Source organism: Fistularia commersonii, chromosome 20 (assembly GCF_037954325.1).
Source record: "Fistularia commersonii isolate RoL2024-O1a breed Wild chromosome 20, RoL_Fcom_v1.0, whole genome shotgun sequence".
Taxonomy (NCBI): Eukaryota; Metazoa; Chordata; class Actinopteri; order Syngnathiformes; family Fistulariidae; genus Fistularia; species Fistularia commersonii.
This window is the reverse complement of record NC_141303.1, coordinates 15,143,920-15,164,747: the sequence shown is the minus strand read 5'-3', so window position 1 is coordinate 15,164,747 and position 20,828 is coordinate 15,143,920. Positions and strand designations below refer to the sequence as shown.

The 20,828-nt window shown below is 47.3% G+C and overlaps 1 protein-coding gene across 1 annotated transcript in view; it reads left to right on the top strand.

Moving 5' to 3' along the window:
• The window catches only part of man1a1 (mannosidase, alpha, class 1A, member 1), a 91,771-nt gene that overhangs the window by 50,877 nt on the left and 20,066 nt on the right, over window positions 1–20,828 (top strand). The window contains exons 4-5 of the mRNA XM_086167376.1: window positions 1,512–1,592; window positions 17,735–17,829. Coding sequence (XP_086023502.1) covers window positions 1,512–1,592; window positions 17,735–17,829 — 176 coding nt within the window. The remainder of the gene's footprint in view (window positions 1–1,511; window positions 1,593–17,734; window positions 17,830–20,828) is intronic.

Here is a 20,828-nt window from a genome sequence, read left to right as displayed (position 1 = left end):
GCCCTATAATCAGGTGCGCCTTATGTGTGTGTTAAATGCAGTAATGGCACACATAACTGAGACTGCGTGTTTTAGTACGGTGCGCCTTATGGTTGTGAAAAACGGTATGTCTCTATGTTACCTGGGAATATTTGTGTCTATGACATGTGAGTAAGAGGGTTTATTTTTATTTAACATTTATTCAACTTTAACATTTTTATTTCCACATATATTAATGAGAACGTAAATGGTTTTATGTCTCTATATGATGTATGAATAATTGAGTAAAATTTTTATTTCCATTCAAGTGAATGAGAGGGTGAATAGTTGTGTGTCTATGACGTGTGAATGAATTGTTTTACGTCTCTATATGACATTTGAATGAGTGTGAACAGCCGTGTCGCTCCATAACCTGTCAATAGTTGTATGTCGAAATGACTGTGAATAAATGAGTGAAAATTTTATTTCCATATATGTATGAGAGGATGAATCGTGTCTCTATGATGGACAGGTCGGGTGAACCCTGCCTTTCGCCCAATCATAGAAGGGATAGGCTCCACCCCCTGTGACCCTGAGTACATGATGAATGTATGAATGAGCAAACAAACAAACACTGCTGAGTGTCCTTGCATGTGCTGAAGACAGAGAGGAGGAACCAGGTGAGGCTGAGGAACATAAGAACATCAGATTTTGCACCTTTCAGTGTCCAGATGTGTCCATAGCTGCTTTTGAAGAAGTTCTAATAAGGGTCCACCTTGAGTTTCCAGGAGGTTGCCTCCTCCAGTGGAACCTTGTTTTGCATTCTAACATGCATTGAGGGACCACGGGAGGGGCCAGTCTGCAGTATGCGCCTTCAGCTCCAAACACCAAAACAAACCACCAAGGAGAAAAACTGGGAAAACATGAAGGTGGATGCGCCACAGAGTTGAAGTTGGTTGAAGTGTTTTATCTTCTCCCTGCACTGTGAGGAACCCCGTGAGCTGTTAGCTAACTCAACTCTTATTCTCGCTCAAAATACAGATGTTCCTCTGTGAACTCTGGAAACCCCTCTGAGGCCTAGCAAGCCAGAAGGACCTCTTCATCCATTCATTACATTTGGTCCAAAGAGAACATCTGATACTTCTCCCGAGAGAACATATCTGGAGAAGTATCTGGTGATAGCCTTTTTAGCTCCACCAATCATCTATGAGTTCCTATGGAAGCGTAAAAAGAGGCTGCCTTGGAGCTGAGATGCTTCTAGGAGCTGAGGTCCACAGTCCCTGGTTCCTCTGCTGTCTCAATGCACAGAGAAACTGCCGCGTTCCTGAAAAGGTTCAAGGAACTAAGAAAAGTTCCTGCTGTGAGAAAGAGGTTTGAGTTTGTAGGTTCTGCCTCCTCTGAGATCTTCAGTTATGTCTCTAAGCTGATGTAAGGTACTTTCAGATGACCTTCTCCCTGATGTTCTTCCATCACCTGACTGTGGTGCTCCTGCTCCGGTGGCCCGAGATGTTTGCACCCACTGCCCCTCACATGTTTCTTCTCCCCCTTTGCAGAATGCAGAGATCTCCGTGTTCGAGGTGAACATCCGCTTTGTTGGAGGCTTACTGTCGGCCTACTACCTGTCCGGGAAGGAGGTAAGAATCTCTCGCCAACTGACCAAGCAGGAGATCCTCGGGGACCATGATGATCAAAGGCCGCTCTCTTGATTTTGGTAGATGTTCATCTCAATATTCCTATGTGATCCCTTCATGCGGCCCCTCTGCTTCTCCTCACATGCTTTGCTTTGGAGAATGTTGTTATTTCTGAGAGAGGAGCCTGGAGCTCCTGCTGTCCAATCAAGAGCATCCATCACCTGACATCCACTTAGATCCTCCTGAGGAGGTGGTTTCTGACATTCTGTGATTGTGGCGTCGAGGGGTGTTTGTGTTTTTCCATCCTCTGGTCTTTTGGATGGTTTCATCGGTCTTCTGGGGGTGTCCCGAAGCATCGGACTGATAAATCCTCCATTCTACTGTCCTCAAAACAAATGACAGATGACAAATGACTCTTTGTGTGTGTGTGTGTGTGTGTGTGTGTGTGTGTGTGGCTATGAAAGCAGCGTCTACCAAGTTTTAACTCCTGGTAGGATAAGCAAATGAGCTCCTCTCCGGGAACTTCCATTTTTCTGATGTCCACTGAGCTCCTGGTCAGCAGCAGTCCCTGGTGGTCCACCTGAGATACCCACTCCTCTTTGCTTGTGGATTAGAAGGTGGAGGTAGATGGACGATTTTTTGCTCCATCAAAGGTTTGAGTTTCTTCTCCTCGAAAGATCCTGGCCTGTCAAGCCTCCTCTGAGTGCTAAGACCTTCCTGAGGCAAACATCTGCTGGTCATTTCTTCACTCCCTTCACCCCGAACAGGAGCTTCAGCAGACCTTTTCTCTTCACATTCCATTCATTCAGTCATTCATTCATTATCAACACCATTTATCCTCAGTCAGGGTCGCGGTGGGCACAGCCTATTCCAACCGTATTGGACGAGAGGCAGGGACTCAATGGGGACGCAAGCATTCAACCTGTCATCCAGATGTCATACACACTACCATTCACCCTCTCATTCATCCTGTCATCTGGAAACATGCAACTATTCACTCATTCATTCTCCATAGAAACATGCAAACACTCACTTATTCATCCTGTCATATAGACATGCATGTGGACTTCCTTTCGGTCCCATCGTATGTCGGATTTGGACCTTCAGCGTTTCCGTATCAGGTGGTATCCAAAACGTCTGCCTGCTGTTGTCACTCAGAGGCAACTCCAAGTCCTTCCCCCTTTTTTTTATTGTCAGTCAATCATTGGCAAGTGTCCAGACAACTCATCAGCACCCGGAGGTCCTTCTGAGATTGATAGCCGCCTGGCGGCCTCAGGTTGGCAGTGGCCAGACGAACCGAACAGCCCTGATGGATCTCCAGATAGAAGTCCTAGACTATGATGTGTTCAGGGACCATCCGTTGCAGAGTGGGACCATCCATTGTGGAGGGAAACTTTCTACTCCTCTGTCCAGTTGATTTTAAAAGTCCAGATGTCGAATCGGCCTCAGTGTTCTCCAGACGGATATAGAACCTCGTAGGTCCATGACAGCAGCTCTGACCCTTCTGAGGTCTTGTCCTTGCAGTTTAATGTTCTGTTATTACACATTAACCGAAGTCATGAGGGAACACTAGATCTCCAGGGACCTCATCAGTCACAGCGGGGAACATCATACCCGTTCGGACCCGTATAAATCTGGAGAACGCCGACCTTTGGGGGGGATTAATGTTCCCTCTGATTTCACCCCTTAATCGCTCAGGCTGTCGGCAGTGGAACGAGTGTCTCGATCGCAGTTTATTCGTTTTCGCGGCAGAACTGCGGATGAAAACACCAGATCAGACACGGAGATCAGACGGCAGCAGACGTGAAGCTCCGGCCAGATGTGGAGGAGCTTGGCCCCCCCGAGGAGGACGCGGAGGAGAACTTGGAACGGAAATCAAAGCTTAAAATCCTCTTTGGAAGATAGATGAATGGATGAGATGCAGGGCTGTGTTCTCATTTGTCGTGGACAAGAACATGAGGGGCCAAAATATTCATTCATTTATTTGCTACACCGCTTATCCAGCTCTCAGGTTTCGGGGGGTGAATTGGTGGATGGGTAAATGGGCCTATCCCAATTGTCATTGGATGAGAGGTGGGGTTCACCCTGGACCTGTCAATCACCAAAGATAGACACATAGTACCATTCACCGTCTCACTAACCTGTCATATCGAAGCATTAAACTTTTGAGTCAGTCATTCACTCATCATATAGAGATATGTTACCATTCACCCCCTCATTCACAGGTCATATCGAGACAAACACCCATTCACCCTGTCATTCACTCATCATATAGAGACATACAACTTTTGAGACACTCATACAGACACGTTACCATTAACCATCTCTCTCACTTTTGTGTCACTCGTACACTCATCATATAGACATGTTACCATTCTCTCTCTCATTCACGTCATATAGACACGAACACCCATTCACCCTGTAATTCACGTGTCATATCGAGACATGCAACCATTCACCCTCTCATTCACTCATCGTGTAGAGGCATACAACTTATGAGCCACTCATTCACTCACGATATAGAGACATGCGTTCATCAATTTATTCATATTCTTATACAGTCATTCACTCTCATTCACAAGTCTCGACACTTAAGGGTCTCCAGTGAACCCTCTGCTTGCTCTTGGATGGTGAGAGGAACCTGGCCTCCCTCCTCCCTGTATTGGCTGGAATAGTTATAATATGAGCGATCAAGTGTCTGACAGCCAATCAAACGAGCCCCGGCCTTCAAAGGGGAAAAAAAGAGTGTTTGAACGGCTGGAGAGAACAGATTTACTCGTCGGTCTAGAGAGAGAAGGACGGGCAGAGAATGGACAGTAAATCAGAGAGGAAGAAGTGACCCCTATGTGAAGAAGGACATCGGGCAGATACAGCAAGGCGGTCGGCGGGAGAACACAGGAACGAGAAGACGGAGGGGGGACTGAAATGAGAGGGAAGAGAATTTTGAGTTGTAGTACATGTCAGATGACGTTCCCCGGGATTCGTCCAAGCCAGTGTAGATGTGGACAAAGCCCCTGCAGAGGAATCCCTAATTATGCATGCTTGCCATTGACATGGTGCTTTAAACAGGAAATGCAGTGGTCAAAGGAGAACTCCCTGCGGGGCGTCACCACTACTGCCTGTCAGCGCATCTCAAGTTTGCTTGGGCCTAAACTTGCCACCCAGAGGTGGCTGTATAGAGTGAGCTACCTTGGTGGCGCCAGGTATTGTTGCAGCCCCAATTAGAGCCGGGGAGTGCAACTGTGGATTTTACGAGTCATTGTCCTGGAGTTCAAGATCTTAATCGAATTAATCATCGTGATTAATGAATCAAGATTAAACAGTTTAAGCTGTTTATCTTAACAGTCTTGATATAAAGGTTTCCCTGACAGTCGCATTGAGGAGAAGACTGGAGACAGGGATGAAGAAGTGGAGGTTCTTCTTTGGCAGTGAAGACGATAGAGAGGATCAGGAAGAAGTCCATCAAAGGGACAGCACATGGTTGATGTTCTGAAGATAAAGTGTGAGATAGTGTTGGAGATCTGAGTAGAAAGATGCTGAGGTTGGAGCTGTCCAGTGGAAGACCAGAGAGTAGGTTTAGGGATGGAGGGATTGGGACTGGAGATTGGATGGTGTGAGAACAGGCTTAGATGGTGGCAGGTCGAGGAGCAGCTAAAGAAAAAGATGGAGAAGAATATTAAGATGTCCCTGCCTGGCTGTGGTTGGTCAGAACTACAGGCCGGCTTTCAGGTGCTTTGTGGAACCTCCCAGAAAAGAAAGGCAGCGGAATTAGACTCGGGCTGAAGATCTCATCGCCGGGATCAAGCGGCTGAGCTTCCTGCTTCCTGGATTAGGCTCCTTCAAGGGGTTTTGTTGTCAGCGATTAATAAAAGAAAACAGCCTTCAGAGCAGCACAGCACGTCAGCGCTAATTCCTTCTGCTCGCTGATTAGATGTTCACAAGCAGACCCTCTTAATCTTCACCCAGGCAAGGAGTAGTCTGTCATATTCGGCTTTCAGCAACGAATCAGGCAACTGCCGATCGCTGTCGTGGAACCAACCGGGCGCTTGAGACTTTCAAAACTAATTTGTCGCGGGTTCTGATTCCCAGGTCCTTAAAGGATGGCAACTCTTCTGAGACATCGCCTTGGGTCTGTTGAACTTGTGCTCCGCTGTCATATCCAGATTCCGGGGTTTCTGTGACGACAGTGAATTGTGTCTCCCAGAGCAGTTTCTTATCCTTCCATATGCCGTTTTCAACGAGTCACCATGCAGAGAAGGCAACTTCTGGTTTGTCACATGTGGTTCGAAAATCAGCCAAGCTACCCAAGGGTTCCCAGGCCTCCTGGAAAACCTGGAAAGTGATTGACAATGTGCACGTCTTCTCAGAACAGTTGGTCAATGAGCAAGAACTTCTTTTACCCAAAGAAGCGTTTGGAGGCCAAAGGCTTCAGACGAAGGGTTTTGCTAGTTGTGTTCCGCTCGCAAGAAACGGAGGTACAACTTTGGAGAGCAACCCTTCTGCTACGAGTGTGTGACCTGGTAGCTTCTGTCACGCCATAGAAGCTGCACATGTTTGCTGGAAAAGGCTTTCAAGGCGCCTGGAAAGGTGGCTGAAGGATTGCGAAGTTTGGCCGGGACACGTGGCTCCCACGGCTCCGACAGCAGCTGCTCGTTTGAGAAGAACCAGATCAGCCGGCTTCAGGTTTATGGTGGTTTTTATGGAGACAGCAGGCGGACGGAGGCTTTTCATCACGTTTATTATTTGGATACAGAGCTCATCTCTGGGCTGGGTATGTGGGTGGCAGGAGTTCACCTTGCTCTCCAGAGCCTCTGAAAGCCATTACATTCCCATTGGCAATCCGAGGGCTCGGGTCTGAGCCCCGGGTTCAGGGATAATGAGTGCCCCCTGAGTGTTCCTGGCTTTGTTTCCCCCCCGTAGCCGCTGTGAAAGGCCTGTTAATGCAGTGCTAACGCCCCCATGTGCACATTCATGGGCCCCAAAACATAACTTCTGGGAATACATCATGATAATGCTGACAAGGGGAAATGAAATATTTAAACACGATGGCAATTCTTTTTTTTAAATAGCATCAGCAGGCCCGCTCCTAGTTTACCACTGTGCTTTCTCAAACTGATGGCATCACATGACAGGAGGACCCTGAAGGTCCAGGTAAGGAACCAGACAGGCCGCGCAGGGGCCTGGACAGTGATGCCAGACTGGTATGATGATGTAAGAAAGAGAAACCAGGATAGCGGTGTGGCAGTTAGTGCTTCTTCCTTATTGCCAGAAGGTCCACGGTTAGAATCCTTTTTGTATGGAGTCTCCATGTTCTCCACCCGTGTCTGTATGGGGTTCCTCAAGGTTCTCCTTGTTCTTCCCACAGTCCAAACATATGCAGGAGACCCTACATTGTCCAGAAGTGTGATGAGAGGGTAAATGGTTGGATGTCTATATGAGGTGTGAATGAGGATCAGTAGTTGTATACTCTATATGAGATGTGAATGAGAGGGTGAATGGTTGGATGTCTCCATATGTGGCCCTGGAACATATGGAGACATCCAACCATTCACCCTCTCATGAACCCATCTCTCGTCCAGTGACAGCTTGAATAGGCTCATGTGACCCTGAGTGCAGGGTCAGAGGTATAGAAAATGAATGAATGGGAGCATCTGGGATGAAGACCTGATGATTGGTATCTTGAAGCTCCTGTAGGATACTTAACAGTCCTGAGTTGCTGATGTCTCATCTTGTGAGCTGGAGAACATCTGATCAGGAGAAGGTTTGGACCTTCTTTGGTCTCAGTGGATCTGGACGTTGCAGGTGGAGGTAGAAGCAGAATCTGGGTCTCCATCCCAGCGCCGCCCGTGGAACTTTCACGCTCCCTCTCCATCTTCTCCTCAGCCGTCTCGTTAACATTGTAATCCCACAGACGACTCCTCCTGCCCTTCTGACCACTGACAGCTGAGCCTCACGCACACACACACGCTGTGTGTGTTGCCATGTGTCTATCTCGAATCCTCAGGAAATCCCATTCGCTCAGCGAGAAGATTGGCTTTGCTGCAGGGATGAAGAGCATCCACTAACCCTCAACCCCTCCTTTTGGCCAATTCCACTACCGTCCTCCCTCTGAGGACGAGTAAAGCGTCTTAAATATCACTGAGACACACACAAACACAAACACACAAACACACACACACACACACACACACACACACACACACACACACACACACACACACACACACACACACACCAACAGTAGACAATTAATTTTCCAGATATCAATCTTAATCTCCTTCTTAGGCCAGTCTCATCCGTTCTGAGAAGAGAGGGATAGAGGGATGGAGGGATGTGGGTTTCCTTGGAGACCAAACCAAAGTCTGACGTCTTGATGATTCGGCCCGTGGACGGAGATGAGATTTCCTGTTTTTGTCCTGTCCCTCAAAAGTGGGGCTAGATGATCAAGCAGGTGGTCTTGGGGTGAAGAACACCTGACATGGCAGCAGGAGGCTCAGACCTTAGATGATCCTCCATCCTAGTGGATGTTCAACCTAATCAGGAGGATGTACCTCCAACCTGGAGGATGTTCCTCCAACTTGGAGGATTTTCCTTCAACTAGGATTATTTCCTTCCAACATGGGGGACGTTCTGTCAACCTGGAGGATGTTACCCGAACCTGGAGGTGAACGTGTAGCTCAGTGGTAGAGCACAGGTCCAGGGTTCAATATCCGGCATCTCCACTGTTAAGTCGCTTTGGATAAAAGTGTCTGCCAAATGACTATTTTTTTTCTGGAGGATGTTCCTCCAACCAGGTTTGGGATCTCATTCATGCATAACAGACATTATTGACATCCTGGAATCATCTAGCTGTGATGAGCTAAGATTCTCCCGAGGGCTGATAGCAGCTTGGAGCTCCATCTTTGAGGAGAGCTTAATCAGTACCGTTCTTTGTGGTCCACTCAGATGTTCAAAGCTCTCCAGTCCACAATATCGCCCGGACGATTCCAAGAACAAGCGAGGCCAGCTTCTTCTCTTTCATCTTATGATTTTTCTGCCATTGTAGCCCGACTAATGCTCAATAAAACATGAATGGTAAAATACAAAAGAAGTCCCTGTCAGAAGCTGGAGCGCAGTGTCATCTTGGAGTGGTGTGAGGACGTGGAGATCTTGAGCTATCATGACAATGGCCTTCTGAACAGCGTTGAATTATAGAACAGCTTCTGGATTGGAAGCCCAGCCCCTGGATTAGACATTTATATCAAGATGTAGTGAAATATTAGGGGTTGTCTACAGGCACGATGCACTCCAGGCCACATACTTGTATTGCAGATAATCAATTGCATTGATCTAGAACTCTTCATTGATAGGCATGTGATTGATCATTTGGGTTTTTTGCTTCTAGACTTTTAGTAGGTGCAGGTAATGTTAGCTCAAAAAGCAGGGAGTTCAAGGGATTCCCATTGGTTACAAGGGGGTGGAGTTGAAGAAAGTGGAGGGCCCACAGTCCACAGCAATGGAGAGGGTGGAGAAGAGGTGGAGGATCGTGCCAGGGGTGATGAAGGAGCATGAAAGGAAAGGTGGAGAAGACGGAAGTGGGAGCAGCTGCTGTTTCTGGTTCGGGGACATTGAGGAGAAGACAGGGGTGAAGGTGTGGAGGTTCTTCTGTGGGGGTAAGGTGGATGGAGTCCATCAAAAGGATAGCGCATGGTGGATGGTCTGAAGATAAAGTCTAAGAGGGTGTTGGGGAGCTGGGTAGAAGGATGTTGAGGCTGGAACTGCCAGACAGGAGGTCCAGAGGAAGACCAGAGGGGAGGTTTATTGATGGAGGGGAACAGGACAGGAGGTTAGATGGTGTGAGAAGAGGCTTAGATGGAGGCAGGTGATCGGCTGTGGATGAGCAACCAAAGGAAAAGACAGAAGAATATGAAGATCTCCCTGCCTGGCTGTGGTTGCTCGGGCGCGACAAGAGTGACACCAGTTTTTAGATATTTGGAGGTAAAGTCAGGCCGAGATGGTTTGGAGATGGACGGAGGAGGGATGAAACTGGGTAGAGGGATGTTGAGGTTGGAGCTGCCACATCGGAGGTCCAGAGGAAGACCAGAGAGGAGGAGCAGAGTACAGAAAGTCAATTGATGTGAGAGTAGAAGGTTAGATGGAGGCAGGTGATTGGCTGAAGGGAGCAGTCCTTAGGAGAAGAAGGCATTGTTCCCATTGGCCCCAACACTTTGATGCTTTACCCCTCCCATCGGGAAGTTGGTGGTTTGATTCCCAGCTCCTCTTGTCTACATGTCCAAGTGTCCTTTGGCAAGACACTCTTGCTCCCGTGGCCTACTTAACACCTTGCATAGCAACTCAGCCACCATGGGTGTGTGATGGCGAATGGGTGAATCCAGTCCTCTATCAGTGGAGAACCTTTGCCAAGTCCAGTAAAGATGTGCTTTAAGGTCACCAAGTTGATACCAAGACGCCACAGACCTTTCCCCCCTGACAGCCAAGGTTCAGCATCTATTTGTTGCATTTGTTTAAGCACCAATGAACGCGGCATTAAAACTGCCAGAAACACCACTGCTTCACTTGTTTATTCATGACTTTATCCACTCTTCAGGTTTTTATTCCCCTTGCTTGTAAGCATACTATATGTCACCACTTCCTCTGCGTACCTGCAGATGTCCACCGGCAATTAATTCTGGCTTTTCCGTGCCCCCCCCTGTCACCGCCAAGATTGAGTACACCCTCACCTGGGTGGAATGGAAGCAGTATAGTACAACAGCTGCACCATAAATCTCCCCCCCCCCCCCCGGCAGGGATTATAACGCTCATCTCTTACGCGTCTCTTGGCGGGAGCTGCCGAGGTCTGTTACGCCGCATCTGGGCTTTTTCCTGGAAGAGTCCGGCATAATGCTCTCTCGAAGGTGTAATACCTGGAGCATGGCGGCGCAGATTACCGCCCCCTGAAATTACCGCCAGGATGAGTTAACGTCTTTGAGAGTGTTTTGTGATTAATGCAATCCTGGTGGGTTGTTGCCGGGCAACTGCTCCCCTTGTCAGGCATTACTTAATAATTTGGCAGCTGAGAGTTTGTTATAGTTCGAAAGGTTTGTCCTATCTAAATCTAAGGCTCTGCTCTATCCACGTCTCGCTTGGTTTTCTTCTGCATTGGTATTTGTGGAATTTCCTGGAACATCTCCCCAGTTCTGATTCATCCACCTCCGAATCAAGGCTAATCCTTGAATATCAGGCTGGAACTCCCCTGGTACAGCCAGGTTTCCTCAACAAATCCATGTCAGATCGTTCAGTGTGGAGGGGGCTTTGATTTGGTCGCCTCTGCTAAATGGTGGAGTGGAACGTGATCCACAGCCCCAGGTTGCTTTATGGTTGTGGGAGCTGCATCAAATTACTGCACAGCAAACAGCATTTGCTCCCAACTTTAGCCGCAAACGATAATGCAGTTAAGTTCCTCTTTGGTTGCGCCAGAGATGGACCTCATGTTGCCCCTAATCTCATTGCTGATGTCAAAGTCCATAGGCCATTGGAGCTGTTCATCTCCACTGTCAGTTGTAATGGGATTATCGTTGCGAGCAGAAGGCAGACCAGGCCTCTAATAATCCATGATGTCTTCTACCTACAAACACACACATCCTTCACTCTGGTTTGTGTGTGCACCGTCTTGTTGTGTTTTTGTGTTTTCAGGCAAGGCCATTGGATTTTTCTCTCATTAGACACAGACACAGACACACACACACACACACACACACACACACACATACACATACAGCAGTCAATGACTAGGCAAGAGGAAAATTAGTCAACTGAGTCACTGTTGGACAGTGTCTTGTCTCCTGTCGAGAGCATGTGTCTGTGTGTATGATTGTGAATGTGTAATTGTGCGTGTCATTGGACAGCTGTGGAATACTCAGGGCACTTTGATACATTTTGAGGTGCTTAGAAGTACTGTGAGGTACTCAAGGCACTGTGAGCCACTGTGAAGTACTTTGAGGTACTCGAGGCACCGTGTAGTACTGAGAAGAACTTGTGATGTACACTGAGGTACTGTGATGTACTGTGAGGTTACTGAGAAGTTCTGTGAGGTACTGTGACACATTTGAAGCCCTGTGATCCACAGTGAGGCACTGAGGTTCAGGGAGGTACTCGAGTCACTGTGATCCACTGTGAAGTAGGTACGTGAGACACTGTGATGTTCTGTGAGGTACTGAGGTTCAGTGAGGTACTCAAGGCACTGTGATCCACTGTGAAGTACTGAGAAGTACTGTCACTTAGTAGTTCTTTCAGTTACTGTGAGGTGTCTAGGCACTGCTTTGTTGGCCACTGTGAAGTACTGTGAGATAGTCATTGGTTCCATGACACTTTTCCCAGCAGGTGGGAGAGGCAGGCAGGCTTTCCAGGGAGGAAGTCCAGTTCCTTTTTCATAGTCGAGTCTTTTATGTCTCCATATTTAATCAAAGTAGTCTGATAATTGAGGTGCTTCAGAGTTTGTCGTTAAGTTTCTCTGTTAAGACAGAGGATTTCTCACCTCTACTTTTAAACCTGAGTGAACACCAAAATGTCCCCTCCATCCACCTCAGCAGACTCCATGCTCCTGAGACAAACCAGCATAATGACTACCAACACATACATCCTGACAAAGTCTCAAGTCCGGCATCCTGGATTGATAAAGAAAACTACTGGATGAATGAGTGTTGGTGCCCCTCCCCTCCTCTGGGTGTGCTGCTGCCTCACACCAGCAGCTTCACGTCAGTCGTGGTCCGCCTACGATAGCTTGGATAAAAATGGCGTTTCCCTGATGGCCCGGGTTGCAGCACCTTCAAACCCTGGCTGCAGCTTTTCTAATCTTCTAATCTGACAGATTTATCCTGAAAAGTCTCACAAGAATTATTTGCAATGGAGGCTCCTCGCCTGGGTTCATGTGGAGCTACCACACAGGACGCCTGGTCCTCTACCGTGTCACGTGACACCCGAGTAGCTTTTCATAGGAAGCTCTTCGTCCTTCTTCGCTCTGGCAGCCATAGTTTGAGGATCCCTGTCTGCTACGTTGTCACATTATCTGAATGAACGAATGAATGAATCAGCCACCGCTTTCCAAGGATTTCCTCTGGGAGGGTGCTGGCCTCTGGGTCATCTCCGCTCCCATTGGACAAGACGTGACAGAGCAGACATCCGTCTGTGCTCCCACTGATCTCCACTCAGCCTCTGGACAGGAAGCAGGTCCTTCCTCCGTTTACCCGCAAACATCTGCCAGGGGCGCCAAGGCAGAGAGTCGTTTCCTCTCAGAGGCTGCTGTCCTTCGCCAAGGCAGCCACTCTTCCTCTCTTCTCCCGGCCTCTTTTTGAAGAACATGAGACACAGGATCACATGGTTCTGGATTTGTGGAAAACCCCCAAGGATGGAGAAGACGAAAAGAAACAAAAGAACCGCCAGAAGAGGAGTCAGGGCATGGAAACTTCACTGTTGCTGAACCTAAGAACGTTCACTCATTCATTCACACTTCATAAAGAGGCATACAGCCATTCACCCCCTCATTCACACATCATACAGACATACAACCATTCATCCTCTCATCCTTGTACTGACATATAATCATTAACTCTGTCATGAACTTCATTCAACCCTTCACCCTCTCATTCACATACTAACATGAAAAACATTCATCCTGTTATTCATATAGACATACAACCATTCACCCTCATCATGGAGACATCATGGAGACAGAGAGACATACAACATTCATTCACTCACACTTCGTATGGAGATACATAACATTCACCCTCTCATTCACACGCGATGTAGAAACAAAAATATTAACCGACATTCATCGACATGTCGAACAGAGAAATGCAACCATTCGCCCTGTCATCCATGTAGATGAACAGCCATTCACCCCGTCATTGACCTCATACAGAGACACACAATGCTTCACCCTCTCATCCACATTCAGAAATATATTCACCCTTTCATCCACGTGGATGTACAACTGTTTGCGTCCTCATTCATGTCAGAGAGGCACGAAAATATGCACCCTGTCTTCCAGATACAGACATTCATCCGCTCATCCATGTAAACGTACAACCATTCCCCCTCTCATCTATGTAGGAGACAGACATACAACCATTCATTCATTCATACGTCATACAGAGATATAAAACATTCACCATCTCATTCCCATGGGATGTAGAGACAAAAATATTCATCATCTCATCAACATGTCATAAAGAGACATACCATTTACCCAGTCATCCGCACGTCACACTGAGACGCATGACCAGTCACGCATCACTGTATATGCGTCTTAGCTTTAGACACACACACACAAGCGCTATACATATTTGTGTGCGTGTTTGAATGGGGGATTCGTATTTTGTTCACACGGTAGATGTGGAGATCATTTACCTCTGTGTGTGTGTGTGTGTGTGTGTGTGTGTGTGTGTGTGTGTGTGTGTGCGCGGTCTGGGGGAGCACATACTCAACACTTTGAAGCTGCCATGATGTATGAGTGACAGGGTGAATGTCAGATGCCAAAATAACCTGTGGATGACAGGGTGAACAGACATCTATGTAAACTGTGAATGTTGGATGTCTAGATGAGGTGTGAATGACAGAGTGAATATTAAAAGTCTATATAACCTTTGGATGACGGTGAATGTTAGGGGGCGATGTAACCTGTGAATGCTTTATGTTAATATTGGACATATGAATTAGAGGGCGAATGACTGTATGTATAAAGTGTGTGAAGGAGTGAGTGAATCATTGTATGTCTCTATGATGCATGAATGAGAGGGTTAATGGTGGGATGTCGATAGAGTGTAGGAATGAGTGAGTGAATTATTTATGTCTATACAATGTTAATATGAGAGTGAATGACAAATGTTGCCTGTCTCTCGATGGTGTTTGAATGGATGCATGTCTTCAGTTGTGTCCCTGTGATTGGTCCAGGGTGAACCCAGCCTCTAACCCAATTACAGGGAGCATTGGCTCCAGCACCCTCCAGTGATATGGATGGACGAATGAATTAATGAATGAATGGATGAAAAATGCTTTCGGTTCTTTCCCAGACTCAGCTGGAGCATCATTTCAAACTATGTGTTAGAGGTGTCAATGATAAATGTTAGTCGAAGAATTTAGAAGAACCTTCTGGTGATTGTCATCCTGATTCTCTTTGGAGAACCTTCTTCTGGTTCTGGAATGACAGCTTGGTGGGCCCTCAAAGAACGTCCTGCACTGTGTGTGTGTGTGTGTGTGTGTGTGTGTGTGTGTGTGTGTGTGTGTGTGTGTGTGTGTGTGTGAGAGAGAGAGAGAGAGAGAAACATTGTCGGTGGAGGTGTCAGGCATCCATCCTCTGATGGAGGGACATGTGGAGCCTCTTGAAGATCACCTTGGTGGAGGAGGCCCTTTGAAGAACCCGGGTTTGTCTAAAAATAGAAAAGGAAGTGTGTCAGAGCTGCTCTTTGATCTCCGGCCTTTGATGCCTATTATCTTCTTATTGATCCAGAAATAGATTCAGAAACAAAGAGCACCCAAAAATAAGGAGGAGTGGAGATCTTTGGTGGAGGGCGGAGCTTCTCAAGCTGCATGATGGTCCACCTTCACCCGAGTGAAAAGCACCAATAATGAAAACACACAGCACTCACTCATCTGTTCATTCATTCATTCACTCACTCACTCATCCATTCATTTACTCTTTCATTCATTCACTCTCTCATCCATTTATCCCTATGACATCAAACACTCTCGTCTCACACTCAGGTTCATCCCTTTCTCTTCACTTCCTGCCTACACACACACACATACACACACACACACACACACACACACACGTGGACGGGCGGACGGATATTAAAAAAGAGAGCAGGTAATCTTTAAATTCTTCAGTACCTTTCTGGAAGTACTTTGACGAAATATCTCCCTGATAAAACCAAGGAGGAGACAGTGAACTTCCTGTCTGTCTGTCTGTTTGTCCAATGACATCCACATCCTTTCCTGAGGGGCTTCATCAGATTTCTTATCTTTTTTTTAATCTTTTTGAAAACAAAAATAACACATGGCATCAGCAGGTTGACATTGACAGTCTGTGTTATTACACCTTTATTACTGTTATCAAAAGGTAGTTTGTATTATTACACCTTTATTACGATTATTACAAGGTAATTACACTGTCGTTCACACGCGGCCTTGTAATGACTGTTAGCGGTGGAGGTTAAGACAGCGTCGGTGCAGGAGAGAGAATGGTGCAAGGAGGAGAAAGTTCGGACTGATGAGACCCTCCTTGTCCCTGTCGCCACAATCTGGGCCGCCCGCCCCACCGGGCCACCTGGGCACCCAGAGCCACAGACAAGTGATTCGTCTTAGTTAGCAAGCTGTCCGGACCTTGTAAACACACACACACACACACACACACACACACACACACACGCACTCGCAATGTTTTTGCCCCAGAGACAGAGCTGCAAATGTAATTGGACACATACACACACACACACACACACACACACACACACACACGCACACGCACACGCACGCACGCACACACAACAAACACAGGGTTAAACCCCTGATTGTGTTTGTTCTGCTGAAAACTCACTTTCTGAAATTGAAGTGGACGTTTCCTGAAAACATTTATAACCCTTTTAAATGTAACATTTAACATTTAAATGTAACATAACCCCTGTAATGACATCATAATAACAATAATTATTCAATGATAAATCACAGTTACTGTGTAATAAATACCCTTTTCTTGATAACTATGATCTCTGATAATCCATAATAAAATATTGCTATAATGTATTTTTATGATAATAATTGTAATTAACATTGTTTATTTCCTTTATTTGTTAAGGGACTGTGATATAAATAACCCCCCCCCCACACACACACACACACATAGATGCTTTTGATGAGATTTCATATAAAACTAATCTTGATGCGGACGATAATTTAAAATAAAAGAAATAGAAAATGTTCCTGCTTTTATTTTGAAGGGAAGAGGAGGTGCCTGCACTTTCTGACTGCATCCTTTTCCACTTCCCGTTCCCATCAGTATTGGCTAGTATGTGTCTTAACACACTGCTAATAAGTCCAGTGCTCACACACACACACACACTCTGTCCTCCTGATTGATGTGTCTGCGGAGGCGCCCAGCTGTGAAATGTGATTATCAACATCAGTGTTTCCTGATGTCATCGGCCGCCCATCCCCGTGTGTGTGCGTGTGTATAATTCATGTGCTCATTACGGTCTGCTGGCAGCCCCGGAGGCCGGTAGCGTTAAATTTAAGCTCCTCCGCATTCCTGTGAGGGGGTACACCCCCATACCCTCCTGCTCGGTGCCATCCGAGTGTTATTAAAGGCATTAATCAGCACCGTGTGGAGCCTCGTTACTGACACACACACACACATACACACACACACACACACACACACACATGTCAAGACGTGGCACAACACCTGTTGACATCCACATGTAAACATTCGCGCATATGCAGTGACTCGCATGTTCTTCTGCAGCCTCCAGGGAATTCACGGCCAATCATTTCTCCCTGTCAGCTGAGTTAGAGGGTGAATGGTTGCTTCAAACATTTCCTCCGGCTGTCTGTCCAGGTTCTTCCCCCCGGTTTGGTTTTTCAGATGTCTTACAAGTCAAGCTAGCGAGATGTGACCCCAGAGCTAACTTCGTCATTGCTGTTGATTCAGGGCAGTGCAGCAGTTAGCACAGTTAGCATGGTTAGTGTGCCGAACCTCACAGCAGGAAGACTGCAATGAGTGAGAGGGTGAAAGGTCCTGGAAGGTCCTCCAAGGACTGGAATCAATGGGAAATGGAGCATATGGTGGCAGCAGGGTGGAAAGTCTGCAGCCTCCTGGTCCTCGTTGTGTACGAGCACATGAATCCTGTTAGGAGAATGCTCTGAAGGACATTGAAGGTCTCACTTAGTCCATCTTCTCCTTTCACCACTGCAAAGTTTGCAACTTCCGCTCAATGCTGTTGAGCAACCGTGTCTACCTTCAAGATGGATTTAACATCAGAAGGTCTTGGATCCTTTGTTATTGTTGTCTTTTCCAGGGGCCTCCTACGCCGGGGTTGGTGGAGGGTGGAGGTGGTGAGCTGATATGTTTCTTCAGCCCTCTGGAATGAGGTTGTGTTCTTCTATCGCAGGTGTTCCGCAGGAAGGCGGTGGAGCTGGGGGAGAAGCTGCTGCCCGCCTTCAAGACCCCCACTGGCATCCCCTGGGCTCTACTCAACCTCAAGAGGTACAGAACGCGAACACACACAAACACACACACACACACACCGAGGGTCTATGTTTTGGACAGTTTGACAGCTGGAGGTCTGGTGTGATCTGGATACAAACACACACTCTTCTCCTGGTCTTAGGAGGTTAGAGGTTGTAATGGGGTTTTAGGAAACACACGCACGCACGCACGCACGCGCACTCATTCACTCACTCACGTACGGGCACGCGATGTGAAACCAAGCATGCATCTGTTCCTCCAATCTGAAGCTTTTCCTTGGTAGATGCCTGACTGACAGGTCGACATTCATTCAGTGCCTGGAGGAGTCTGGAAGATCTGTCCAGGTCCTTCATGGGCCAGTGGCACGCAGACGCCGGGGTCTGATTGGATGCCAGTTGTGATGTTATCAGATGCGGGAATGTGCCGAATCTCGCGATAGGGCTTGAAGTCCGGGGACCGTTGCAAATTAGACGTCGCTCTGATGGCAAATGGACTTTTTGTCCCAGTGTCCAGCTTGAGGAACCCCGTCATCATGGTGACATTCACTCGGACGCCATGCCGAAGCACGCCAAATATTTAACCTCTCGTTGAAAAGGCCGGCCTTTTTTTCTTGACTCTGCTGCCAGACACACACACACACACACTCATCCCCTGAGAGTCACATGACACTCGGCTGGTTGTTGCTTAATTAAAAGGCGGGTTGTCATGGTGATAAACGTGACGGAACAAATAAAGTTTCTCCCTGTTTATATGGGTGAATGAACTCTGGAGTGAGAAGCGCCCTGGGGACTAGTGTGTGTGTGTGTGTGTGTGTGTGTGTGTGTGTGTGTCTGTCTGTGTGTCTGTCTGTGTGTGTGTTGGACAGCCCTGCTGTGGTCATGTTGCTGCTCCAGATTTGATTCTCTGTTTGGATGTTTCATGTTTTCACAGTAACTCTCCCGTGATCAATGATGAGTAATTAAGAATGAATAGCTGAATGAATGGATGAGTTATTTCCCTTTTGTTTGTTATCTTGGTGTTGCTTATTTTCGCGAAACTGAAAATAATAGATTTTCTGATCATTAAATAATCATTAATATTTGTGTATTTAAAATATTATTAAACCCTCCAAATATTGTAAAGAAAGTAAGAAACAATCTAAGAATTAAACACTTGCATGTAAGCTGTGTGTGTGTGTGTGTGTGTGTGTGTGTGTGTGTGTGTGTGTGTGTGTGTGTGTGTGCGTGTGCGTGTGCGTGCGTGCGTGCGTGCGTGCATGCATGCATGTGTGTGTGTGGGCCTTATCCCCTGGAGGCCAGAGCAGATTGCTGGTGATGATGAATTTACCTGCATGACTGAGCTGTGATAGCTCGGTAACACACACACACACACACACACACACACACAATGTGCAACCCTACACACACATAACATGAACACATACACACCTTCATGGTGCCTGCTTCACCAAGCAGGACTTTCATCTCTGTATTTCCAGCTGAAAGTTTTCTGGTTCCAAGGCTGCTCCTCAGGCTGACCTCCTGCTCCCTCCCCACTCACAAAACAGCTATTCATTCATGCACCCATTCATTCAGGGCCACATATGGAGACACAACCATTCACTCACTCACAAATGTCCACTCACGCTCTCATTCACACATCTGGATGATGTTAAGCATGTGTTTGGACTGTGAGAGGAACCTAGAGAAGGCTGTGGAACCCCACGCAGACACGGGGAGAACACGGAGACTCCTCGAAGGTGTGGGAATCCAAGCAGGACCTTCTGGTGTGAGGAGGGTCTAACCACTGGGTGCCAGTAGAGGAGCTGATGGTGATGAACGTCATAAGTGAGAGATGGCGCAGTCCACAGCAGCCATGAATCCATGGCAGCGTGTGGACAGAGCATCCCCCCTGGTTCCATGGCCACCAAGGGCTCTTCTTCTCTGCTCCTGTCACTGGGCACCACCGAGCAACACTGACCCCGCCTGACCTGTGGTGGTACTGCTCCAGGGGACGGGTGCAACCTCTCTGAAGAAGAGTCAGTACTGGCTGAGTGTTGAGACAGCAAAGTACCACAAACACAGAAAAAGTTCTTCAATGAGAGTACATGTCTCGCTGCCAGACAGGGAGGGTTTTTAGTTTCTCCTGTCAGGAGCTGAGAAACGACCTTGAACCATTTTGGAGGAAATAGAACTCTCAGGAAGACAAAGACACGCTCCAGAAAAGCTTGGTCCTATTAACTTCCCCAACATCTTCACTCCTCCGCTCCAGTCTTCTTCTTCGTCTCTCCTTTTATGTCACAAAAAAAACAATGTTTTCTCTGCAAGCTCCCCCTCTGTGCCCCCCCACCACCACCACCACCAGCAGCTAGGTCCATCCATCTTGCCTGTGGTGACCCGGTATTTCCTCCAGAACGTAGCTGGTACTGCTCCACCTCATTTCCAGTGACCCCCCCAAAGACCCCCAGACCTTCTACTGACATGAAAGTCAATGAGATCCAGGTGTTGAGGTGACACCTTCCTCCTCTCAGCCAGAAGGTCCCTGCTTGGATTCCTGTGTGGAGTCTCCATGTTCTCCCCGTGTCTGCTGGGGTTCCTCAGGGTTCTCCGGATTCCCTCCACAGTCCAAAAAACAGGTTCATGGAGACCTTACATTGTCCAGACATGTGAATGACAGGGTGAACAGTTGGAGGTTTCAAGATTTGGTTCTGTGGGACACCTGCAGCTCTGAGTGCAGGATAATCACTGTAGATGGTGAGCGAGTGAATGAATGAATGAGAATTTTAACATCAGCACACAACCACTTTTTAATGTATTTCTTTGGTGGAATTTACAAGTAGACCAGAACTCTTCCACCATATCTTCCTCCTATTCTTCCTCTTCCACCATCTTCTCCTCTTCTTGATCCCCCTCCTCTTCTTCTTCCCCTTTTTCCTCTTCCTCCTCCTCACCTTCCTTCTCCTTTTTCCTACCCCTCATCCTTTTTCCTTCCCCTCCTCCACCTCCTCTTCCTCTCCTTGTTCCACCTCTTCCTCCTCC